This window comes from Neofelis nebulosa, chromosome 9 (assembly GCF_028018385.1).
Source record: "Neofelis nebulosa isolate mNeoNeb1 chromosome 9, mNeoNeb1.pri, whole genome shotgun sequence".
Lineage (NCBI taxonomy): Eukaryota > Metazoa > Chordata > Mammalia > Carnivora > Felidae > Neofelis > Neofelis nebulosa.
In genome coordinates, this window is record NC_080790.1 from 67,957,306 (window position 1) to 67,984,619 (window position 27,314).

General features: G+C 37.7%; 1 protein-coding gene across 3 annotated transcripts in view; it reads right to left on the reverse strand.

The window, feature by feature from the left end:
* Window positions 1–27,314, reverse strand: part of ACYP2 (acylphosphatase 2) — a 282,564-nt gene that overhangs the window by 144,136 nt on the left and 111,114 nt on the right. For all 3 annotated transcript variants that reach the window (XM_058684108.1, XM_058684107.1, XM_058684106.1), the window contains 2 exons: window positions 14,358–14,374; window positions 12,823–12,932 (listed from right to left, as the gene is read on the reverse strand). In XM_058684108.1, coding sequence (XP_058540091.1) covers window positions 12,823–12,932; window positions 14,358–14,374 — 127 coding nt within the window. The remainder of the gene's footprint in view (window positions 1–12,822; window positions 12,933–14,357; window positions 14,375–27,314) is intronic.

Here is a 27,314-nt window from a genome sequence, read left to right on the forward strand (position 1 = left end):
AAGGGACAGAAAGTAAATATTTGAGGCTTTGTGGCATGTTACAGTTGCTAACTCTGCCAATGTAACACAGAAGCAACAGAAGACAAAACATGAATGAATGGGCTGTGATCCAATAAATCTTTATTTACAAAACAGGCAATAGGCCAGATCTGGCCTGAAAGCCATGGTATGCCAATCCCTGATGTAGACCACTCCTAGTTATTAATAAAATTCCATTAGATACATTAGATACCTTTACAGGAAAATTCTTTGTCAAAGTGAATTGAAATAAACAAATTCACCCATTACTATAACCAAAATTATCACTTTCTAGAACAACATAAAAGACTTATCTTTTCCCATGTATCAGCCCTTCAAATACTTGAAGTAAACTATCATGATTTCCTCAAGTATTCTTTTCTCCAGTCTAAATACCTTCAATGCCTTCAAGCATTACCTATAATTGTGATATAGTTTTCCAGACCACGTAACCATTTGATCACTCTCTTAAGTACATTCTCCAGCCCATCAATGATGCTTTCAAGTGCAAACTACACATACATGACATATGGTTTTAAAAATATATAGCAATCAAGATGTAATTTTAATTTTAGAATTTGGCTGTGTCCACATGCAAATGTTTTTAGTTTTTTGTGTTTTGAGGGCTTTTTTCCCCCAGAATTTCCATTTAGTTTTTAAGAAAAATATATTTTGTACAGATTTAGTCAAAAGTTAATGCCCAGCTGTGCACTGACAGCACGAAGCCTGCTTGGGATTCTCTCTCTGTCCCTTTCCCACTCATGCGTTCTCTCTCAAAATAAATAAGTAAACTTAGGAAAAAAAAGTTTGTGCTCAGAATTATAACTCTATACATTAATTTTAAATGGTTACCAATGGGAAAAGTAGCTTTAATGAAACGAAACAATAGACTTAGGGACAACTGGGTAGCTCAGTTCATTAAGCGTCTGAGCCTTGATTTCAGCTCAGGTCATGATCTCACAGTTTATGAGATGGAGCCCCGAGTTGGGCTCTATGCTGACAGTGTGTAGAGCCTGCTTGGGATTCTCTCTCTCCCTCTCTGACTTTTCATTGCTCTTTCTCAAAATAAATAAATAAACTTTAAAATAAAAATAAAAACAATAGACTCAAATGGTTTCTATGTATCAAAAAATGTTGGCGAATCTTACCACCACAATTGGAATCACATAGTGCAATTTGCAAAAGAAAGCCATCAGTCATTCTTTCTGACCAAATGAAACACAGAAGGGGAAGAAAATACACACATCTGCAGCATGTCCTGGGATCTCCTGGCACCTTTCCAAAGAGCTGCTACAATCGTAGCCAAGCCACCTCTAAATGATGTTGCCTGTTGAATTCCACATTTCAATAACTTCGGATGAAAGCACACTCATGTTTTTAAAAGACAATTTAATTCTGATTTTCTTATGTCATAGCACTCTTAAATAAATAAAGTTTTTTAACAACCAGAAGAAAATAAGGCAATATTTATTTAACTATAAATACACCACATGTAGTCTGACCTTGCCACCTATTTCTGTAACTTCTCTTTACCATGGTTTAATTTTTTGATAATTCAGTACTTTAACCAATACTGCACACAGTACATGCTAGAGGAATGAATTCACTCTCTACCATCTATTTTTATTTGTAATGGCATTCCAATTTATAATGTTGGTGAAGCTTGATTTACATTCTCTGCTGCATGCTTCCTGTTTACCTATCATCAAGAAAGCTCTCCCTGGTAATCCCATCCATGTATATAACTTCAAACACTATCCACAGAGGGACAACCACCAAATTTATTTCTCTAGCCCAGTTTCTCTGCAGGCATGACCCATATACCCAAGAGCCTAGTGGCATTTCCACCTGGCTAGCCCAACTGCCACTAGAACCCCATGTGCAGAGATGGAGTCCTATGGGTCACCTAATGAGAGCAAACGTTTATTTGTTCTTTATTCTGGGCCAGGCTCTACGCTAAGTGCTTTCTGTGGATTTTCTCACGTAAGCTTCACGGTACAATTAAACATGGCACGCTCATGTCCTTTTACATGGAACCCCATTAAAATGATAGCATCGGGTCACCTTGGTGGCTTAGTCAGTTAAGCATCTGACTTCGGCTTGGGTCATGATCTCGCAGTTCGTGAGTTCAAGCCCCGCATCAGGCTCTGTGCTGTCAGTTCAGAGCCTGCTTCAGATGTTCTATTTCTCTCTCTCTCTCAAAAATAAATAAAACATTTTAAAAATAAAATAAAATAATAGAATCAAAATACAAAAAATGTAGCAGACATCATTCATTGCCTACCCACTACCCATTATCCTCCCCTTCTTTCTGGCCAAGAGAACACCAATTTTATTCAGGGAATCAATATGCCAAACCAATTTCCCAGTCTTCTTTGTAGCAAGGAATATTTATATGACCCTATACAAGCCAGTGACATACCCGCAGATGTAAGCTTGGGCAAGTTTGGGGAAAGCAACACAACCATTATCCCTTCTTGCCTTCTTCATGTCTCAATTATGGATATTCTGTACAGCTGCACTTTCCCTTTTTCTGACCACAAAGGAAAGGCTGAGCAAATCTCAGAAACATTGACCCTGATACTACCAAGCTACTGAACCAAGGCCAGTAACCATCTACCTCCAGACTTCTTGTTACCAAGAAAAATGAACCCATTTGTTTTATCCTTTCTAAGTTCTGGTTTTCTATTAACTTGCAGCTGAAAATAGTTCCAGCTGATACGGAACTATAACCTGAGCAAGAGGTTTCAACAAATTAGAAGGAAAGTGGATGGAGGATAAGTAACTACACAGAAAAACCAAAGATGTTTCGGCCTAAGTGCCTGCAGAACCAAAAACAAGGAGGAGCTAGTCAGCTTACCTCATGACTCCACAGAAGACTTGGGATCTGGAGGCACCAGGAAGGAAAGACAGGACCTACAGATTTAACATTTGGGAGGTTTCCCAACAAAAACATCATCTCTCCCTCAGAATTTATGGAAAATTTCCTTAAAAGTCTGTTTATTCTTGGGGTGCTTGGTGGCTCAGTTGGTTAAGTGTCCAACTTTGGCTCAGGTCATGACCTCGCAGTTCATGGGTTCAAACCCTGCACTGGGCTCTGTGCTGACAGAGCCTGGAGCCTGCTTCAGATTCTGCCCCTCCTCTGCCCCTCCTCTGCTTGCATTCTGTCTCCCTCTCAAAAATAAATAAACATTAAAAAAATTTTTTTAAGTCTGTTTATTCTTGGCTGTCTGTTCATATTTATGAATAAAAGAAGAGGAAAGAGAAACAGTGCAAAAAGCAGAAGGAAACAAAATGAAAAAACGCACGCACAATACCATCAGGGAAATCTGAAGAAAACAAGGACAAGACTCTATGAAGCAGACACAACAGAATTAATCGGAAAGTTGGAAGACAAAATTGAGACAGTTTCCAGATAGTAAAGTTTGGAAGCTAGCACAGAAAAAGAAAGAAAAGAGAAGAGAAGAGAAGAGAAGAGAAGAGAAGAGAAGAAAAAGAAAAAGAAAAAGAAAAAGAAAAAGAAAAAGAAAAAGAAAAAGAAAAAGAAAAAGAAAAAGAAAAAGAAAAATCAAAGAATCATGTCCATAAGCAAGTTTCAGAAGAGGACAACCAAAAAGAGAGCGGGAAAGAAATCTTCAAAGACACAGAAATTCTCCTCCTCCCAGAGCCCAGCATTTCAAATGAAATTAAAACATGCGCTCTGGCAGAGGACTGAAACACAGAAAAAGAGAGATACGCTGAATATCTAAAACATTTTCTGAGGAAAATAAACAGATATATTTTCCAATCCCTGGTATGAGAAAGACATCAAATCTCTGGGCAGTCTCACAAGAAGTCATGGAGCCATGCCTTCAAAATTCTGGGTGGGTGATGATTTGGGGGCTTGGGATTTTAAAACTCGAACAATCCATCAAGTATGAGTGTAAATGAAGCGGTTAAGGGTTCAAACTTTTTGTCTGTCTCGTATCTTTCCTTGTGAAGCTAGTGGAGAATTAGGCTTCAACAAACAAAGGAATAAGTCCAGGAAGATAAAAATATGACTGAGAAAACAGGAACCCACTCCACAGGAAAGGGACAAAGGGAAGCATGAGAATGACAACTGTCCAGCAGGCACAGACCAAGACTGGGGAGAAGACAAGCCTCAGGGAAAGTGTAACAGACTTTTCACTCTGACATTTGGAGATAGATCTGCTGTAGAGTTTAGAAAAATATATTGATGGGTATATAGAGTTTCTGTTAGAGAAAAATAGTAAAAGTCTTAGAGACTTAGAGAAAGACTTAGAGAAAACTCTTTCAACAATGTGAAACTGCTATTTTGTGGCTCAAAATTTTGTCAAACATTGGTAGTTTCATATTGCTCAACCTAACTTACAGGTGCATAATATGATGTAGGAAATTCGCTTTAATACTCTAACAATGAGAAAAGTAAAAGAAAAGTTGGAGGAATATGTAAAATAAGAATGCCATAAATTGTTATTGAAACCAGGTAACAGACACATGATGCTCATTGCCCCATTCTCTCTATCCACGGATCTGCTTGAAAATCCCGTAATAAAAAGCAATTTAAAAAGGACAATACCAAAATGTGCCGAATTTCAATAATTCTTCAGACAGCTGAAGGAAGTTCCACTGAGCAACAGTCAGATGAAATCTGGTTAAAAACCACTGGACACAGAAAAAAAAGTCAGTGCAAGAGCCTATCTACACTAGAACTTCACTCACAGCGGGGCAGGAAACATCACAGATGTCTCACATCCCCCTTCCATCCCTTCCTTTCTGCACTGACTCTGCTGATTCCAGGACTGAATTGTGCAACAAAACACGGCTCCTGCAAGCTGTTACAATTCCTTACACCCACAATTAAATAAGACAACCGTTTCTCACTGCCCATCAATTTCCTCCCAGCTCATTTCTCATTTTGTCTGAACTTAGGTTCGGGATTCATCCTTCTATTCACACTCTTGTAAATGCCCTCAAACCCTGCTCTCTCACTTCTGCTCCTTATAGCTGGCAACAACCAAGCCCTGGATGAACCCCACTTCATGCCTCTACTGCATACATATCCAGAGAACTAAGTATTACAGGAGAAATTCACCTAAACCAACTGACAGGCTTAATGTTATATTTATTATCACAAACTGTAAACTGGCAATTTTACTATCATTGCCATTTTAAAAGCAGCAAAATTATTTTCAAGAAGCAAGGTGTAAAACTGACAGCCAATTTCACAACAAAACAATGCATGTTAGACACTGTAATGTTATCCACAGGGTACTGGAAAAAATAACTGCTATGTCAGAGTTCTACATGAAACAAAGATATTTTTCAAGAATGAAGGTAAAATAAAAACACGTAGAGACAAACCAAAACTGAAGTAACACATGACCAGCTACCCAAATGAAGGAAAATACTAAAGAACATTTTTTGGCAGAATGGAAATATTCCTACACAGAAGCTCAGAGAATTAGGAAGGAAAAAAATAACAAAACAAACGGCAAATATATAGAATACCCCCCAAAATACTGACTTTTAAAAAATAATTTCTTATGAGTTTTAAAATAGGTCATTAAAATTAGCATCTAGGGGCGCCTGGGTGGCTCAGTCGGTTGATGGTCTGACTTCAGCTCAGGTCATAATCTCACGGCTGGTGGGTTGGAGCCCCACATGGGGCTCTGTGCTGACAGCTCAAAGAGTGGAGCCTCCAGATTCTGTGACTCCCTCCTCTCTCTGCCCTCCCCTGCTCGCACTGTGTCTCTCCCTCTCTATCTCTCTCAAAAATAAATAAACATTAAAAAAATTAGCATCTAAATAAATAGTGAGTTAAATGAACTTAAATAGCAAGTTAAATGCTAGAGATGTTGCATTAGGAAAAGAGTAAAGAGATAAATTAATATCAAATTTTGAGCAGTTATGGTTGTATGTTGTATCTCTAGGAACTAGTAAAAGAAACAAAAGAATATACAACTTCTAACAGACAAAAAAAGTGGAATAATAAAAAATAATCAATTTAAATAAAGGCTAGAAAGAAAAGGAAAACAGAACTAATAAGACAAAGGGGAAAATACAGTGAGATACACATTTAATTCTAAACATGAATGATTCCATTAAACTTAAATGGATAAATATACTAATTTAAAAACATGAGATACACATATAAAATATGTTGAAATACACTTGAAACTAATATAACATTGTCCATCAACTACTTCAATAAAAACAAACAAAAGCACACAATGAGAAAGAAACATTGAAATTAAAATAATGAAAAGATACTCTATGCAAACATATATATAAATAAAGTGTACATATCTCTGTTAATACCAGATAAAGTAACTTTAAGGCAAAAAACATTATTAAAGATAGAGAAGGACACTGGATATTTTAAAAAAACACATACCCAGAATGTCATTTGTTATTATTTGAAGAGGAACCAAAAATGAACTTATAGACTATCCAGAAAGCAATGAAAAGAACACTTTTTACCCAACCTATGTAACAAACAAAAGCTGTATTTAAGGGCAAATGCTTAATCATCTTCATTACTGACTTAAAAAGACTAAAATTAGGGGCACCTGGGTGGCTCATTTGGTTAAGCATCTAACTCTTGATTTCAGCTCAGGTCATGATCTCCCAGTTTTGTGAGTTTAAACCCCACTTCAGGCTCCAGCCTGACAGCATGAAGCCTGCTTGGGATTCTCTCTCTCACTCTCTCTGCCCCTTCCCCACTCACACTCTCTCTCTTTTAAAATAAATAAACAAACTTTTCAAAAAATATCTTATTAAAAAAGAAAAAAAAAGACTAAACCTAAAGGGAACTACAATTCATGATGAAGACTTAAAGAAAGATCAACAAAGAAATAAAGAGGGAATTAGTAAAGATGAAAGTTGAAATTAATGACTGGAAAACCAAAAAAAAAAAAAAAAAAAAAGGAGAAATGATTAATAAATCCAAAATGTTGTTTTAATTTTTTTTAATGTTTATTTATTTTTGAGAGAGAGACAGACAGAGCACGAGCAGGGGAGGGGGAGAGGAAGACACATTATCCGAAGCAGCACAGAGCCCTATGCGGGGCTCTAACCCACAAACTGCGGGATCATTATCTGAGCCGGAGTCCGACTCTTAGCCGACTGAGCCACGCAGACGCCCGCAAAATGTTTTTTTTAATATATCAACACATAAATCCTTTCTAAACCCAATTAAGGAAAAAGAAGAGAATCAAATTATATAAGATTAGGAAAATTTCAAAGAACATATAACCGCAAATACAAAAGAGATTTTTAAAGTATAAAATCCATGACAAGCAATTTGAAAACCTAGAAAACCTGGATAATTTCTTAGGAAAACATAAATGAATCTAGGAAAAGTGGAAAATTCAAACAACCAATTACAATACGCTACATTGGGGGACGCCTGGGTGGCTCAGTCTCTTGAGCAACTGACTCGATTTCGGCTCAGGTCACCATCCTAGGATCATGGTATAGAGCCCTAAGTCAGGCTCCACATTGAGTGTGGAGTTTGCTTGGGATTATCTCTCTCTCTCCCTCTCCCTCTGCCCCTCTACCCTAATGGTGCATGCTATCTCTAAAATTAAAAAAATAATAATAACAATAACAGAAAGAAAAACAACCAAAAACAAAAACAATTGGTAGCCCACCATTGAGAAGGTACAAGGACCAAGTGATTTCATAACTTGTTTCAGCTAACTTAATAACAGAAATTCCAATATTATTCAAGTTATTCCAGAATGAAGGAAAAAATGGAAAATTTCCTAATACATTTTATGAAGCCAACAAAATTTTAACACTAAAACATAATATAGTAAAGAAAATTTTTTAAAGGAAACCATAATCCCTCTTATAAATATAGATGCAAAAATTCTAAATAAAATATTAACAAGTAATATTCAGCTATGATTCAAAAGAATAACACTCTGTGACCAATCAGAGTTTAATTCAAGGAATGCAAAGTGAAATTCAATGTGATAAAGTACATTTAATGAAAATCAACAGCAAACTATTCTACTTGGTGAAACAAAACCATTTCAAATACAATCAGATAGGGATGCCCACTATTGCTATTATTCAACATTGTCTTGATGGGTCTGGCAAATGAAATGAAAAAAAAACCACATTATTTTTTGCTAATTACACACTTGTGTACTTAAAAAACCCAATAACTATAGTTTAACCCTCCCCCCCAAAAAACTTAGTAGAATTAATGAGAATATTTGATAAGGTAACTCCGATGTAAGATAAATATACAAAAGTCCTTAGGCTTTCCCTATTATAGCATGGGAAACAGAAATGGGAAGAATATTCCATACACAGTCATGAAAAAGGCAATAAAATATTGTTATGGAATGAATGTGTCCCCCCCACCCACCCAAATTCACATGTTGATGCCTAATCCCCAATGTGATGGTATTTGGAGGTGGGGCTTTGGGGAGATAGTTAGATCATGAGGATGAGGGCAGACACCTCATGAATGGGACTGGTGCCCTTATAACAAGAGACCAGAAAGCTGACTGGCTCTCTTTCTGCCGTATGAGGACAGAATGAGAAGTTGGTAATCTACAACCCAGCCAGGGCTCTCACCAGAATTTGACAATGCTGGCACTCTAATCTCAGACTTCCAGCCTTCAGAACTGTGAGAAATAAAGTTCTGTTGCTTATAAACCACCAAGTCTACAGGACTTTGCTACAGTAGCCCAAACTAACACAAAGACTTAGGAATAAAGTCAGCAAGGAAAGCACAAAATCTTAATGATGATAGCCATAAAACCATACCGAAGGATAAATTTAAAAATCTGAGAAAATGAAAAGACATCCATATTCTTAGATGGGAAAATTTAATAACAGTTCTCTTAATGTCATAAAAGTGTGGAATTAAAAAGCAAGTAAAATATGGACTCCTAAAGAGAAAAGGAACATTAGGTAAAAGCTAAAAAAATCTGAATAAACTATGAACTTTAGTTAATACTAATACATCACTACTGGTTCATTAATTGTAACATAAGTATCGTACTAATATAAAATTTTAATGGGGGAAAGTGGGCGAGAAGTACATGGAAACTCTTGGTAGTATCTTCACAATTTTTCTGTAAATCTAAAACTTCTAAAAGATAAAGTTGGGGCTTTTTTAAGATTTTATTTTTAAGTAATCTCTACACCCAATGTGGGGTTCTCACATCCCTGAGATCAAGAGTTGCTTGCTCTACTGACTGAGTCAGCCAGGCACCCCTAAAGTTTATTTTAAAAAGCATATTTGTAAGACAATCAGGGAAGTTAAAAAAAAAAACAAATATAGTTTCAATTAAATGGATAAAAGTATCTTAAAGTTTAGAGAGAAAATAAATGCCCAAGAAAGCAAATAAATGAATAAAAAAAATAGTGAAGGGAAATAACCTATAAAGCCAGCATAATTAAATCAATATGGAGTATTAGTCTAGGAATAGGTAAACAGATCTATTAAGGAAAGAGAACAAAACCCAGAATCCAGAAACAGAATCCAGTTTACATGTGATTTTAATACATGATAAAAATGTATTTCAATTTGATGGGGAAAGAGCGATTATTTAAAAATAGTGCTGGCACAACTGGCTGTTACATCATGGTAGAAAATAGTCCCCAGTCTCATATTCTAAATAAAAAACAAATTCCAGATGGAATAAATGCTTAACATAATAAATAAAGCATCAAAAAGGTAGAAGGAAACCTAGGGAACAACATTTATGATCTGTTTCTTAACCAGAAAGAAAAGATAACTATATGTGAGTTTATAAAAATTAAAAACAATTCGCATCGCAAAAAAAAAAAAAAAAAAAAAAAAAAAAAACTATCATAAATAAACAAAACTAATGAATAGGCAAAGGATAGAATTGGGAAAATACTTGCAAAAGAGATTACAGATAATGAGTTAGTAATCATTACCAATATACAAAAAGCTCTTAAACATTGGCAAGAGGCAAGCAGCCCCACAGACAAATGGGTAAAGGATGTGAAAGGGAGTTAGTTCATGAGAACAAACCCACATAGCCACAAGCATGAAGATGCTCAAAATAACCAGTAATTAGAGAAATGCAAATTACAGTGAAAAAATACCATATCACTCTACACCCAATCAGATCAAAGAAAAATTAGACAGCAATAATACCAATTGCCCACAGGACGAAGAGAAAAAAAATGTAAATTGTTTACAGCTGTTTTGAAAAGCAGTCTGACAAATATTTTTAAATTAATAGTACACAGATACATCAACCAACAAACTGCACTTCTGGGATTCTATCTCCCAAAAATAAAATCACCAATAAAATGTTTATTATAGCATTGCTCTTATTGGGAAAAAAAAAAAAAGAGAGAGAGAAACAAAATGAATTTTCAGAAATAAGGTAATAAAAAATGGTGCACTAACACTGTCAATTAAGCGGCCGTTGAAAAGAATGAATTGAAGCTCTACCATCTGACTTGGACAGATTTTCTGGGATGTATTTTTGTTTTGCTTTGGTTTTTTAATTTTTTTTAATGTTTATTTATTTTTGAGAGAAAGAGTGCAAGTGGGCGAGGGGCAGAGAGAAAGGGAGACACAAAATCTGAAACAGGCTCCAGGCTCCAAGCTGTCAGCACAGAGCCTGACGTGGGGCTCGAACTCACAAACTGTGAGATCATGACCGGAGCTGAAGTCCGACACTTAACGGACCGAGCCACCCAGGTGTCCCTGTTTTGTTTTGTTTTTTAATTTCAGTATAATTGACATATGGTGTTATATTAGTCTTAGGTGTACAATATAGTGATTCATCAATTCTGTACATTACTCAGTGCTCATCATGAGTGTAATCTTAATCCCCTTCACCTATTCCACCCATCCCCTTACCCGCCTCCCCTCTGGTAACCATCTGTTTGTTCTTTACAGTTAAGAGTCTGGTTTTTGGTTTATCTCTTTTTTCTTTGTTCATTTGTTTTGTTTCTTAAATTCCACACATGAGTGAAATCATATGGTATTTGTCTTTCTCTGACTTATTTGGCCTAGCATTATACTTTCTAGGTCCATCCATGTTGTTGCAAATGGCAAGATTTCGTTCTTTTTTATGGCTGAGTGATATTTCATTATATATATACGACACCCTCTTTATCCATTCATCTGTCAATGGACACTGGGGCTGTTTCCATAATTTGGTTATTGTAAATAATGCTGCAATAAACACAAGGGTATATATATAAATATCTTTTTGAATTAGTGTTTTCATTTTCTTTGGGTAAATACCCAGTAGTGGATCAGATGTATATGAGAAGGTGAATATGGAGACAAACATGGGAGGAAACCCACCCAGTTGCCAATATAGATTACTTGTAGAACTGAGAAGGAAAAGTGGGTGTGCAGGGGTTGAAAAGAAAAATTGGGTAGCATGTATGATATGATTATATTTATGTTAAGGATATTAATCAAAAATGGCTACAACATGGATTAGGATATAACATGATAGGCATGAGAGTCAATCCTCCATGCAGCCTGCATTCTCAATACCTCATAGTCATTTGGCACTTTCTCATCCATTGAACTGTTTACAATAGAAATCTCAGAATTTTTTCTTGTATGCTTGTGTGGCAATCCTACTGATAATTATTGTTTTTCATTAACTGTTAAAATAATTTTATGAAACTAAAATTGTAGACCCCACTTTCCAAGTTGGGGTACAGTTTTACACAAACACAAAGTGTGTACTTATACATAAAGAAGTTAGGAAAAATAAGGAGTCAGTGGTTATATATTTACTGATTGATGAATGTCTATAAAATGAAAAAAACTAGTTACAGAAGAATATGCATCAAGTATTCTATTTCAGTAAAAACAACCAAACCCTAAATAAATGCTTAGTTTTAAGTGAAAGAGAAAGCTTCAGAAAATATTCACAAAGCCACAGGCACAGGTGCCATCAAGGGGAGGGAAGCCGAAGGGAATGGGGCAGATTACTAGCTTAATTTTTTTTTTATCTTTCAGCATCTTACTACTTCACTTATTACAATAATCAAAAAAGTATTAGCCTTGAAATCTAAAAACATTAAGTAATGAGAACAAAAATAAATTGCAAACAATAAAATGAATTAAATTGGGTATGATAAGATCCATTGTGTAGATTAAACGAGAAAACCTATGTGAAGTGTTTAGCATATTGTCTAACATTGCAAATACTCAATAAATGTTAGCTCTTTTTTATTAGGAAAAAAAAAGACTACAAAGAGTAGTGGAACTTACAAAAAAAGAAGGCTTTTGAATGTGACAGGGCACTTTTTTCTATGTTACTGAATCTGATCTCTTTTGGAATACAAGGATTCATTATCATAACCATATAGCTCACAGAATACACTTTCATTGACAGCAAAAATAAAATTACAATTACATAAATAATATACTTAATAAAAAGGAGAGGGCAGCCTTTTTGCCTTGAAGTCTACTTTAAGAACTTTAAGAACGATCCAAAGGCACTATGCTTCTTCACAACTACTTTGGATAAGAGATATGTGGGCCCAGGATGCTTCTCCCAGGTTAGAAGAGACAGAACTCAATTCAAATAGACTAGAGTGACACTATTGTTCTTTTTGAGGGCCTGCCCAAGTGGGAAATCCATTCCTACATGTACAAATTCCATTCCCAGATCTGAGGACATCCTTGCTAGTATGCCTAAAAACATGTGAGTTGAGTTGTATCCACAAACTGAATTTGGTCCATCAATACTATTCTTACTGTCCAATGAAGCATTAAAAAAAGTTCATAAATTGCATAAGTGCATTATTAGTCTTGCTACTTACATGGAGTTGACTTTCTCTTCAGGGCCTTGCACTTGGCCTGTCACAGTCCCTTTGCTGGTATTCTTCACCCAGCCAACCACTCCTATTTTCCTAGCCTCATCTTCTGTATACTGGTTTCAGGAGAAAATATGAGAAACAAAATCCAACATCAAAAACTGACTGATAATTTTCTTTCCTAAAATATAGTCTATGCCAAAAATTGTGTAGCTGACCTACAATCATACCTCTGTTCGCAAGAATCCTCACTTAAGTGGTATTTTTTAGTAAATTCCTCTTTCAGTAAAGACAAGCACATTATAAAACAATAAACTGATAGCGGGAATTACTTCAGAAAACAGTTTCCGTGATGTGTTTTGGGATCCATAAAATTCAGTTGCATAGCCACCATGCCTGCTAAAAGTGAATTACATTGTCTGGTTCCAAAAGATGATCACTCCGAGATTTTCAATCACTCAGGAAAAATACGGAGTTATGATCAATACAAAGAATTCAATTAAAAGATTCTGATGTCTTCCATTGGCTGTGGACTTGCCACACACACGTTGTTAATTGTCTATAGATAAGTTTATTTCTCCTATTATTCTTAACAGTTTTTAAAAATTCCTTTCCTCAGTTCCAATTTCAGTTATGCTACTGGCAAATGAAAACCTAGCAACATTTTGATTTTGAACTATTTTAACTATATCATACTAAATTCTTGTAGATCTCATCTACTGGAAATTTTTAAAAACATGGTCTTCTGTTTGGAGGTCATAGTGACCAAGAATCTATACACTCTACATCCCCAATGAAATGAAGCAATACAACCCAAGATGGTTATAGCCAGAATTTATGTTGGAGCCAGTTCTGAAAATAATAATGAAAAGGGACAGAATCTGAACTGTGGGGGGAGGGACTATCTCAAAACAAGGAGACTTTACTGGTTGGGAACATGTTAGAGCCCTCAGAGGTTAAGAACAGAGAGCTAATAACCTAGTGACTGCCACCTCAAATAGTAGGTAAAAACACATGCACATTTAACTTTTAGGAAAGGAGTATATTAACAAAATTAAAAAATGTGAAGCAATAAGGAGTCTTAACTTCTAAAAACCGAGAACCACTTCCTTATGCAACATGAGCATTTTTCATTTTGCAATTCAAGATACAGACATTTGCCTGGAGGGGGTTCTTCGATCCAGAACAAGGGGAAGATACCATACTTTATATTCTATATACCTAACCAAAACATTTAATTTGATTATCCCAGTAGAAGTACTTTTGAAATTCATACAAAACATTAACTAAAAACGAGGCAGGCTGAAATGTTTTTAATAGACTACTTTTAAAAGACAGCTTTAATCAACAACTTCAAGCAGTAATTTGGAAGAAATACAAATACTTCATTTGCTGTCAAGGATGGAGAATAAGCAGTAGGCTAGCACTAAGTAGAAAACTGCTCTATGTCTGTGAATAGAAATAACAGTAGGGAGAAAATGGCAAAAAAAAAACAAAAAAAAACAAAAAAAAACCAACAGTAAACAGACTTACTGACTTACCATTCTGAAGCAAACACCTGTATTAAAAAAAGATGAAAAGAAATGTCAGTTTGTCTACCTTTAAAAAAAAGGTATATATTTCCTGACTTAATTTTTATCTAGTCCATTAAATAGTAAGTAAATGAAATGAACAAAACCTTTTACATCTGAACATATTCAGAAAGTATTTTTAAAAATCATTTTCTTTTAAAATAAAAACGAAAAAGGAAGACTATTTTTGGAGAAAGATAGTAATATTCTGAAACCAAAGAATCATGAAATGCCACACTGCATACTCATTCCATTTCAAAAAAGTAAACAAAACAAAATACTGATCACAAGGACTATTGAGTAAATTTGGCATAAATTTATACATCCTCGGCTTTTAGAATTTCTTCTTTAAGTGCAAGGACTAAATTCAAGTTAGAATGTAATAAAAACATTTCTGTTTCCATTTTAATTCCACATTCTGGAAAAGGCAAAACTACGGGGATGGGAAACTGATGAGCTGTTGCCAAGGGCTGAAGGAAGAAGGGGTGCTGTAAAGGGGCAAGAAGGAACTTTCTGGGGTGAAGGCACTGCTCTGCATCTCATCTGTGGTGAGGGTTACAGATCTGTATGCATTTTTCAAAACTCATTCAACCGTACACTAAAAAGGGTGAATGCTACTGAATTTAAATTATACCTTGACTGAAAAAAATATTTTTTAATACATTGGGAAATCATAAGCGATAGATCAAACCAATATTCAAAGAGGCCACAAGATAGTGCTTCCACCTACAGCAACTGAGACTGCTTTAAAAGAGATAGAAGGGATCAATGGCTTAAATAATCTTATGTATTTTGTAAGCAGATTTATAATAACAGGGGGCATCACTTGTTTCCTGACAATAGCATATTGTGGTATCAAATGAAAATGAAGGAAAAGCATAGTAAAGCAATAAAGACAGGATACATCACAAATGGAATTTTTATAGGGCTATAAAACATAGTTTAAAAGATACATACAAAGTGAAGAGAAATGATGAGTGGCAAGTATTGATCTGAAGGGGAATCAGAAAGGCAATTTGTTAGATAGAAGGAGGGAAAGAGAGTAGCTTGCAGACATAAAAGGAACTGGCAGAACTTTCAAAGAGAAACTTGAGCTAAACCAGGCCATGTAGAAGAGAGGGACAAAATAGGAGAGAAAACAGGCAGCACTGGTGAAAAGTGTGCAGTTGTTTTATCCTAAGCATGAGCAGATCCCAAAAGACGCTGACCAAGAAGACTTGAAGGTTTTGGTCCAGGCTGTATTGAGGATATTCCTCTGAGGTCCTTCTCAGTGAGCACCCCCCCCCCCACCCCATGTCAGCATTATGAAAAGAAAGCCAGGCAACTGAAGTAACCAGAAATGGAAAACATCTGGCCCAGCTCTTTGCTATTCAAAGAGTATTCCAATGCCCTGCAGCGCCAGCAGAACCTGAGTTTTTTAGACAATCAAATCTCAGGCCCCTCCCCAGACCTACAGAAACAGAAGCTCTGCAGGTGGAGTCCAAGAATCTGGTTTTAACATGCTCTCCAGGTGATTCTCATGCCCACTAAAGTTTAGAACCGATGGTTGGCACTACCTCAAAGAAAGGCCTGGGAAAGGTTTGAAAAGGATTTTTACTTCCGATCAAGAATTGCATCATAAAGGGGAAAAGTCTCATAGGGTCCTGCAGATCAGATGCATTTCCCAGTGATGCTGTTCAAGTTCATGTTGGTAATAAATCATGACCTTGCAAAGCAATGTTGCTTCACCTATCTTACAAGTCAGCAGCACTACATGAAAGAAGCTACAGACAATGAAAAGGCAAAAACACCTCCCCTGGTGTCAGAGCAGCCCAGGTCTCCTTAGACTGTCACTTAGCTAAATATCCAGAAACATGTCATTGCACTCCCTTTACAAATTATTTCTAGCCCCAAACTTCACTTAAGACTCACTAAAATAACAATAATAATAATAATAGTTCTGATTCAACTGTTTCTAGAAAAATGGGTAATGGTGTTTTCATGCCCTAATCCAAATTATCATAATCTCTCAACAGCCCCCTTAACTAGCCTCTGTGCTTCTAGTTCTGCTGTCCTACAGTCTAGTCTCTATAAAACACCTAAGGTGATTGTCTTAAGTAAAGTCAAATCACTTTCATCCCCAGCTTAAAACCCTGTACTGACTCCCCATTACACTCAACATAAAAGGTATCCTGGTTGCCACAGCCTCCAGACTCCCTCTGATGAGTCTGTCTACCTCTTATTTTAGGACTCCTTTCGTGGCACACTCCATTTCAGCCGAATTTGCCTCCTTTGTGCTCCTCAACATGCCAAACATATTCCTGCCTCACAGTCTTTGCGTGTATCATTCCCTCTGCCTAAAATGCTCTTTCCTCTGATCTTCTCACTATTCAAGTCTCTGCACAGATATCATCTCCTTAGAAATATGTCCCCTGACCAATTCACCTAAAACAGCAATGCACCCCATGTTTCCTGTACAGGCATAGTACTGATTACATATGACATTACAATGCATTTATTTGCTTTTTTAAAAATTTCCTGAGGCGCCTGCGTGGCTCAGTCGGTTAAGCGTCCGACTTCGGCTCAGGTCATGATCTCACCGTCTGTGGGTTCGAGCCCCGCGTCGGGCTCTGTGCTGACGGCTCAGAGCCTGGAGCCTGTTTCAGATTCTGTGTCTCCCTCTCTCTCTGACCCTCCCCCGTTCATGCTCTGTCTCTCTCTGTCCCAAAAATAAATAAACATTAAAAAAAAAATTAAAAAAAAAATTTCCTGTCTTCACTGTAAGTTCTGTTCTGTCTTGTTCACCACTGTGTTCCCAGAACCTAGACCAGGACTTGGCACATAGTTGTTGAATAAATGAATGAAAGACAAACCAGCTGATACATACTTAAGTGAAATATTTAACTCTCCTGTAATAATTTGCTATTAATATTGCAAATACATAGCAGCATATTGATTAGACTTTATTTCAAAGTGATGATAAATTTACTGCATTCCAGAGTTGAAAAGAATTTCAAGAATTCTGTGTTGATTCTAGCAGAACATTACCTAAATGATAATACATAGCGCTGTGAAAATTAGTAATGGGAAATTTCACTAAAATGGATTCAGGAGGTTTCAGCAGGGGGAGCTCTCATGCCCTACCACTGGTAGTCATTTGCAGACCCAACAGGAAAGGAGAGACTTGACCTTACACGTACTGGACCATGCAAATGGATACTACTTTACTACTCCAGCCCAAGAAAGAAACATTTCCTCAGCACCACCCCTGTCCCATCCAGGGCAACAGCTCAGCCAATGAGAAGCACCATAGTTGTAGCTCCCAGTTTACCCTACTGGACTTTCTGTTTAACAGCTTTCCCAACATACCCATTTTCTCCTTAAAAAAATCATGTGTTCCTTTGTTGCCCAGGCTCATCTAAGGTTGTGACCCAGCTTGTTTGTCCTGACTTATAATTCTCTTTTATTCCCAAATAAATCCATTTTTGCTGGCAAAATAACTGGCAGTTTTAAAGTTAACATTACCTGTATACATACATAGTATATATGATACAAAGGATAGCGAGAAGCCACTAGATAATGCCTAGGTTGACCAAAAAAAAACAAAAAAAAAACAAAAAAAACGAATACAACCACAAGAATGGAAAAGAAAGAAAATCGGTCATCTTATAGAACTTAGAGGATTTGAGATGGGAGACTGGAGAAAGATCTGGTGGTGATTTTTTTTTATATTTCTATTTTTTAAAAATTTCCTTAATGTTTATTTATTTTTGAGAGAGAGAGAGAGCACATGTGCGCGTGCAGGAGGTGGGGAGGGGCAGAGAAAGAGGGAGACACAGAATCTGAAGCAGGCTCCAGGCTCTGAGCTGTCAGCACAGAGCCTGATGGGGGTTCAAACCCAAGAGCTGTGAGATCATGACCTGAGCCGAAGTCAAACCCTTAGCCAACTGAGCCATCTAGGTGCACTGCTGGTAGTATTTTTAACTGTGAGTGATAAGGGCACACACATATTTATTGAACAAATCCTAAAATGCTAGAACTAAAGAACTGCCATTTAAGTGTAAGAGACATAACTTTAGGCTAAGTTCATATTGCTTCACAAACTGGGTCAAAAATGGAAGTGTTGCCCATTACTTTAGGCAGTGACAGATGGACAAAAAAAAAAACAAAAAAAAAAAACCATAAGACTGAAATAAATCTTTCATGTGTGAAAGATTTAATGTGTACTTAACAGAAATTTAGCTTGTCTTGGTTTCTGATCTAATGTTTTGAGGTTGAAACCATGGAGATCAAAGACTCTATAATATGTCCTTCTGTGTCCCTACTTGGGAAAGAATACAGAATGTAATAATTATTCGGTTAAATGTATTTAATATATGAACATCTGTGGCAGACACTGCCAGCTGCTTACACAAAATCCATCTTTCTCTTCTACCTTTCTAACAGACTCTGATTTTACTTGGGGCAGCAACATGCCTTTCTGTATTTCCCATCCTCCCAAGAGTAGTGGCCCTGAGATGTGAGACAGATTGCTGCTTGAGGATTTCAGGAAAGCTCATTGACAGGACTGACTCAGCCAGGGGTTTTGCCCATATAGCCTTTCCTCTCTCTTCCTGACTGTAGAATGAATATATGATGGAGCTATAGCAGCCTTCTTGAAACCATGAGGGAAAGGACAAGGACATTATAGTGGCCTTGACCCTGACCCGGCCCCTGAGGGAAGGGACAGGTGAGGAATGGGGAACTACTGATAAAGGGAATTATGAGAGAGGGATCCTTTTTTGGGGTGGCAGAAATGTTCTGGAACTAGATAGTGGTGATGGGTACAAAAATATTCAGACTATTGGAAAAATCACTGTATATTTAGTATGCTATGAACACTTTAAAAGGGTGAATTTAATATTATGTGAATTATATCTCAATCTGTCTCTATCCGTAGAACAAGGGCAGTCATTCGCCAACTCTGGTCACCATACAACATCCCTGACTCTTCCTATCACTCCACAACAAAACACTCTGGGGAACAGATCATCTTGACATACTGCAGCCAGAACTCTGGTTGAGCTCTCTCTAGATTTGATGACCTGTGTCTAGAGGAGAAAACTTCTTCACCCCTGTAATAGCTCCTTCTTTGAGAAGGAATATCTATTAGTGTGACACTCCTGACCATTCTACCCTGTCCCTACTCCTCACACACAGACTTATCTAAGTGTTACATTTGGAAGAAGAAACAAGCATTGCTCAGGTGCTTTCTCTTCTTCCTTCTTTGGGGAGTACATTACGCTTGGGGATCATCACTTCTGCTTTGCTTGTCAGGGGAGCCCTGGGTGAGTGTGTTTAATTCTGCAGAAGAGATTATTACAAAGTCCACTTACCTGAAGATTTCTGCTTTACTCTCTGTCTTATTTGTCAACAACTCACATAATGAAGAGAGGTGTTATCCAATGGGCCCCTTAACCATAACCCTCCTTTTAAAGGCTTACAAGGAATGTGCATCAAGAGGTAGCAGGACATCCAACCCATTAACTTTGTGAAGCAGTGAACCATGCGAGAATTAACCATTCAAACCTCCATAATCCACTTTGAATTTCCTCAGAATCTTTCTGAGTCCTGATCCCTGGTTTGAAGCACGCTGTGCAACAGAGGGAGGTCCATAAAGAAAGAAAAAGCCAATGTGGAGATAGATTTTCTGCAGTTTTACAGCACTAGCTGGAACACAGCACTCTTGGGACAGGGCCTGTGTTGGAAGAGATGCTTCTATGGGCTCCCATGGCCTCTCTGCACCCCTTCCACCTCACTTGTTAAAGAGAAGGGAAGCTGATATGACACATGCAGCATTTTTTTGTTGTTGTTTTGTTTTGTTTGTTTTGTTTTGTTTTGTTTTGTTTTGTTTTGTTTTGTTTTGTTTCAGACACACTGCTCTGGAAACTGGGACAGACATCAGCCCCTTCGGTTATGAAAGACTCCAAACACAATATGCTGCTGAGTCGAGGCTTGATTGGCTGTGATGACGGTGGAAAGATGTGTCAGTGAGAAACTCTGAGGTTAACATTTGCAAAGTGAATCTTACTTTAAATTCACAAAGACACACTGCTATTTAAAGAAACCATGATGAATTTTAAGCATCAGCATCCTTTCATGTAAAATCAAATTTTCATATTGTAACGTACCCCTTCATCCTGGGATATGACTGCAGGTGTCAATTTTAAATCCAGGAAGTCATCCAGTCACTACCTTACAAAGCAGCCCTTACTGATGTTAAACATCTTTATTTTTCAGAAAGACCTTCCTTTAACCTTTCACCTTCCATCCAGGGTTTGTCCCCTGGAGCCACACACCATGGCATCTTTCACATTGTTGAAATAGCTGTCACACTACTGTTTCTTCTGCAGGCCAACTATCCCCAAGCACTTCAATTTAATTGAAGACACTTTTGAAGTCCTGGCCATAAGCACAGCCATAGGGGCTATAAAAACAAGCCACCAGCTTGACCTTGAAAATACTATCCTTTTTGATTAGTGAGAGGCACAGATATGTGTACACAAATAAGTGTAGTTGGAAGCAGAATGGATTAAAGAGAAGTAAAAACAAGAAGTAGAACGGGACTATAAATGAAATGCTATAGGAAGAAAGATGAGCAAGGGAATTAGAGTTAACCATATTTATGTTTCTTGGCTTTAGGGACTCAAATTTTCAACCTCTAGGACACAACTTCTTCCTGTCTACATAAGGAAAAATGTGTACATCCAAATCATGTGGTGTCTGGCAAAACTATGTAATAACCCATTCCAATTTTTATGTTAAGCAATCTTAAAGAAAATTACGTATTTCTGTAGTTATATAAGCTACTCCTATTCTAAATCTGAGTTAATATTGTCAAAAATAAACTGTTGAACTTCTAAAGCACAGGTAAACCAACAGATTGCCACAATCCATTTCTACGACTGTCATTAGTGTTCACCAAAGAGCTGGTAAAGCCTCTATACACAGCTTAATCAATTTCCCTCCCAAGTTTTCAGATTATGTTACAGTTTCAGATATAACTGTAATTAAAGATTTATAGCAACATTTTAAACCATGCCATAGTTACAAATGCTCTAAAAACAGTCCCCTGCTCCCCATCCCTGCTTCCATAGCTCCCACTGCAAGAAAAATTGGTGGCAAAAAAAAAAAAAAAAAAAAAAAAGAGCTTCTTGAGACATGGAGATTAAAAAGTAGAGGATGGGAAGGGAGCAGGGAAAAGTAGCTTAACAGTGGAGAAACCTGACAAACACTTATCTCAGCCAGGTGATGGAGGCTGAGATACATACATAAATAGTAGGCACCCTTGATATGGTGTGATGAAAATGGCACTTGACCTCTGGTCTTCCACTCATCCATAACCCCAGTCTTATTATGAGAAAAATACCAGACATATTATACTGGGGAGCTCCCTACAAAGTACCTAACCCCAAAGTACACCTCAAGACTGCCAAAATCACTGAAAACAAGGCAAGTCTATGAAACTGTCAAAGCTTAAAGAAATCTATGGAGACAAGATAACTAAATGTAAAATGATATCCTGGATGAATCCTGGAACAGAAAGACATTAGGTAAAAACTTTAAAAATCTGAAGAAAATATAGGCTTTAGTTAATAATGATGTACCAATATTGGTTCACCAGTTGTGACAAATGTACCATACTAATATAAGATGTTAATTAAAGAAACTGAGGAGCACCTAGGTGACTCAGTTGGTTAAGTGCCCAACTTTGGCTCAGGACATGATCTCACAATCCGTGAGTTTGAGGCCACATCATGCTCGCTGCTGTCAGCATCAAGCCTGCTTTGGATCCTCTGTCTCCCTCTCTCTGCCCTTCCTTGTGCAGTCTCTCTCTCTCTCTCTCTCTCTCTCTCTCTCTCTCTCTCTCTCTCAAAAATAAATAAACAGGGGCACCTGGGTGGCTCAGTCGGTTGGGCGTCCGACTTCAGCTCAGGTAATGACCTCGTGGTCTGTGGGTTCAGGCCCCACGTCAGTCTCTGTGCTGACAGCTCAGAGCCTGGAGCCTGCTTCGGATTCTGTGTCTTCCTCTCTCTCTGACCCTCCCCCGTTCATGCTCTGTCTCTCTCTGTCTCAAAAATAAATAAACGTTTAAAAAAATTAAAAATAAATAAATAAACAAACAAACAAACAAACATTTGAGGGGCCAAGATGACAGAGCAGCATGGAAGCTTTTTTTTGGCCTCTCTTGTCCCTGAAATGCAGCTAGATCAAAACTAAACCATCTTTCACACCTAGAAAACTGATTTGAGGATTCACACAACAATCTGTACAACTGGAACCACAGAACTTGGCAGATATGTGGTGTGAAGAGGTGAACTGGGGGAGAGAGAAGCCACAGAGGGTAGGGAGCTGTTTTTGCTTGCAGAAAGAGGACAGAGACAGTGGGAGAGTACAGGAAAAGCATTCCCTCTCAAAGCAGCTGGAGAGAAAGAGAAAGAGTGGAAACAACAGCAAGAGACTGAAAAGAAAGAGAGAAAGGAAAAAGAGGGTTTAAATGCCTTTAAGACTCTATAAACAGGGGAGCACAGAGTCTGAAACTCTGCAGCTCACTACCTGGTGGAGCTCCGGTGGGAAGGGCGAATCCCCAGGAGCAGACAGTGAGGTCCTCAGAGTCCTCAGGGCACAAGGGGAGAGGCGGTTCCCCCACTGGGAGGACATTTGGTAGAGCTGTGGGGCCTCCCCACAGGCAAAGTTCCCAGTGGACCCTGGAGAATAGCCATGTTCACTGGTGTTGGAACAAGGACATTAAGGGTGAAGCCTGGCGCCAGATGTGTGTTGTGATTTACCATAATCCCTGAAAATGCTGCTGCTGCACGATCATGTGAACTTTTTCTGGGGCACACTGGCACCCAGCTTCAGTCTCTGAGCATCTACAGCAGCATGGTCTCACAAATGTACCAGAGTGCAGGCTGGGACACAGCCATTGCTCAGCAAGACCCTTCCCCAGGGGGTCTGAGAAGGTCAAAGGTGCAGTGCCCTCAGAAGTGAGGAGTTGGGAAACACAGCCCCATCTGAGGTAAAACTTTGGAGGGAGGTACCACCTGGCAGGCTGATGGCTTGGTAAAGGACAATGTAGAAGCAGGGAGTGGACAGAAGCTGGAGACAAAGGAAGGGTGCTTGATTGCCAGCCCCTGAGAGCACAGAGTTCTGTTACTAGAGACTGAGTAGCTGGGTGACACCATTTTCACCCCTCCTGTGCATGCGTATGCATGCCTACATGGGCCACAATGATCCACCCCAGTAAACTAAGCAGTACCATCTAGTGGGGGATGGAGCCATTATACCAAACCCCATATAACTTGGCCAACTGCACTCTAGAGGAACACCACAAGTCTCTCCATCTGCTTAGTTTACAGACTATAAAGGGCTTCATAGCTTGACTTCTAGGGGAAACTGGGTATAATTTCACTCATATTTCATTCTGTTTGCTCATTCATCTATTCAGTTTTTTTCTTTTATTATTCTTGAATAAAGAGAAAAATTTTATTTTTATTTTGTTTTTATGAAAAAGATTTTTAATTTTTTCTACTATATTTTTTACTTCTTTGTAAATTTTTTAAATTCTATTTTACTTTCATCACTTCATTTTATTCTATATTGTTGTATTCATTTCTTTTATTTTCAAATGTTTTCCTTTTTTTTCCTTTTCTTTTCTTTCCCATTTTTCCTATGAAGCTTCTTTCAACAACCAGACCAAAACACACCTAAAATCTAGCATCCATTATTTGATTTTTTTGTGTGCTGTTTTTAGTTTTTTAATTTTTATTTTTTTTCTTTTATTAATTCTTTCTCTTCCTTCAAAATGAAGAAACAAAGGAATTCACCCAAAAGAAAGAACAGGAAGAAGTGACAGCCAGGGACTTAATCAACACAGATACAAGCAAAATGTCTGAACCAGAATTTAGAATCACGGTAATAAGAATAATAGCTGGGGGGCAGAAGGGGGACATCTGGGTGGCTCAGTCGGTTAAGCATCTGACTTTGGCTCAGGTCATGATCTCACGGTTCTTGAGTTTGAGCCCCACATTGGGCTCTATGCTGACAGCTTAGAGCCTGGAGTCTGTTTCAGATTCTGTATCTCCCTCTCTCTCTGCCCCTCCCCCACTCACACACACACACACACACACACACACTCTCTCTCTCTCTCTCTCTCTCTCTCTCTCAAAAATAAATAAATAAATAAACATTAAAAAATTTTTAAAAATAATAATAGCTGGGGTTGAAAGAAAAGCATAGAATCCCTTTCTGTGGAGATAAAAGAAATAAAATCTAGTCAGGATGAAATTAAAAATGCTATCACTGAGATGCAATCTTGAATGGATGCCATGGTGGCAAGGATGGATGAAGGAGAGCAGCGAATCCGTGATAGAGAAAACAAACTTATGGAGAATAATGAAGCAGAAAGAAAGAGGGAAAGTAAGGCAAAAAAGCATGATATAAGAATTAGAGAACTCAGTGACTCATTAAAAAGGAATAACATCCTAATCATAAGGGTCCCAGAAGAGGAAGAGAGAAAAAGGAGTAGAAAGTTTATGTGAACAAGTCATAGTGGAAAACTTTCCTAACCTGGGGAAAGACATGAACATCAAAATCCAGGAAGCACAAAGAACTCCCATTAGATTCAACAAAAAACCAACCATCAAAAAGGCATATCATAGTCAAATTCACAAAATACTCAGGCAAGGAAAGAATCATGAAAGCAGCAAGGGAAAAAAAAAAGTCCTTAACCTACAAGGAAAGACAGATCAAGTTTGAAGCAGACCTATCCACAGAAACTTGGCAGGCCAGAAGGGAGTGGCAGGATATATCCAACGTGCTGAATCAGAAAAATATGCAGCCAAGAATTCTTTATCCAGCAAGGCTATCATGCAAAATAGAAGGAGAGACAAAGAGTTTCCCAGACAAACAAAAACTAAAGGAGTTCGTGACCACTAAACCAGCCCTGCAAGCGTTTTAAGGAGGGACGTCTGAGGGGAGAAAGGATGGGGAAAAAAAAGACCAAAAGCAACAAACACTAGAAAGGACCAGAGACCACCACCAGAAACTCCAACTCTACAGGGAACATCATAGCAATAAATTCATATCTTTCAGTACTCACTCTAAACATCAATGGACTAAACACTCCAATCAAAAGACACAGGGTAACAGAATAGATAAGAAAACAAGATCCATCTATATGCTGTTTACAAGAGACCCATTTTACACCTACAGATACATGCAGATTGAAAGTAAGGAGATGGAGAACCATCTATGATGCTAATGGCCACCAAAAGAAACCTGAAGTAGCCATACTTATATCAGACAATCTAGATTTTAAAATAAAGACTGTAACAAGGGAGGAAGAAGGTCATTATATCATAATTAAGGGGTCTATCCACCAAGATCTAATAGTTGTAAACATTTACACCCCCAACATGGAAGAACCCAACTAATCACAAACATACAGAAACTTTTTGATGATAATACCATAATAGTAGGGGACTTCAACACCCCACTTACAGTAATGGACAGATCATCTAAACAGAAAATCAATAAGGAAACAATGGCTTTGAATTACACACTGTACCAGATGAACTTAACAGATATATTCAGGACATTTCACCCTAAAGCAGAATACACATTCATCTTGAGTGCACAAGGAACATTCTCCAGAATAGATCACATATTGGGGCACAAATCAGCCTTCAACAAGCACAAAAAGATCAAGATCATACTGTGCATATTTTCAGACTACAACACTATGAAACTCGAAATCAACCACACAAAAAAATTTGGAAAGACAACAAATACTTGAAGACTAAAGAACATTCTGCTAAAGAATGAATGGGCTAACCAAGAAGATAAAGAGAAAATTAAAAAGTACAAGGAAGGGGCGCCTGGGTGGCTCGGTCGGTTAAGCAGCCGACTTCGGCTCAGGTCATGATCTCGCGGTCCGTGAGTTCAAGCCCCGCGTCAGGCTCTGGGCTGACTGCTCAGAGCCTGGGCCTGTTTCAGATTCTGTGTCTCCCTCTCTCTCTGCCCCTCCCCTGTTCATGCTCTGTCTCTCTCTGTCTCAAAAATAAATAAACGTTAAAAAAAATTAAAAAAAAAAAAAAGTACAAGGAAGCCAATGAAAATGATAACACCACAGCCCAAAACCTCAGGAACACAGCAAAGGTGGCCAAAAGAGGGAAGTATACAGCAATCCAAGCTTTCCTAAAGAAGGAAGAAAGGTGTCAGATACACAACCTAATCTTACATCTTAAAGAGCTGGAAAAAGAACAGCAAATAAGACCCAAAACCATCAAAAGATGGGAAATAATAAAGAATAAAACAAAAATCAATGCTATCGACACCAAAATAAAAACAGTAGAATGGATCAATGAAACCAGGAGCTGGTTCTTTGAAAAAATTAACAAAATTGATAACTTAGCTAGTTTGATCAAAAAGAAAAAGGAAAGGACCCAAATAAATAAAATCAAGAATGAAACAGGAGGGGCACCTGGGTGGCTCAGTCAGTTAAGCATCCGGCTTCAGTTCAGGTCATGATCTCATAGTCTGTGAGTTCAAGCCCCACGTCAGGCTCTATGCTGACGGCTTGGAGCCTACTTCCAATTCTGTGTCTCCCTCTCTCTGCCCCTCACCCACTTACACCTCTGTCTCTCTCATTCTCTCAAAAGTAAATAAACATTAAAATAATTTTTTTAATAAATAAATAATGAAAGAGAGATCATAACCAACACAGTAGAAATACAACCAATAATATGAGAATATTGTAAGCAATTATACACCAATAAATTGGGCAATCTGGAAGAAATGGACAAATTCCTAGAAACATATACACTACCAAAACTTAAACAAGAAGAAATAGAGAATTTGAACAGACCCATAACCAGTAAATAAATCGAATTAATAACCAAATATCTC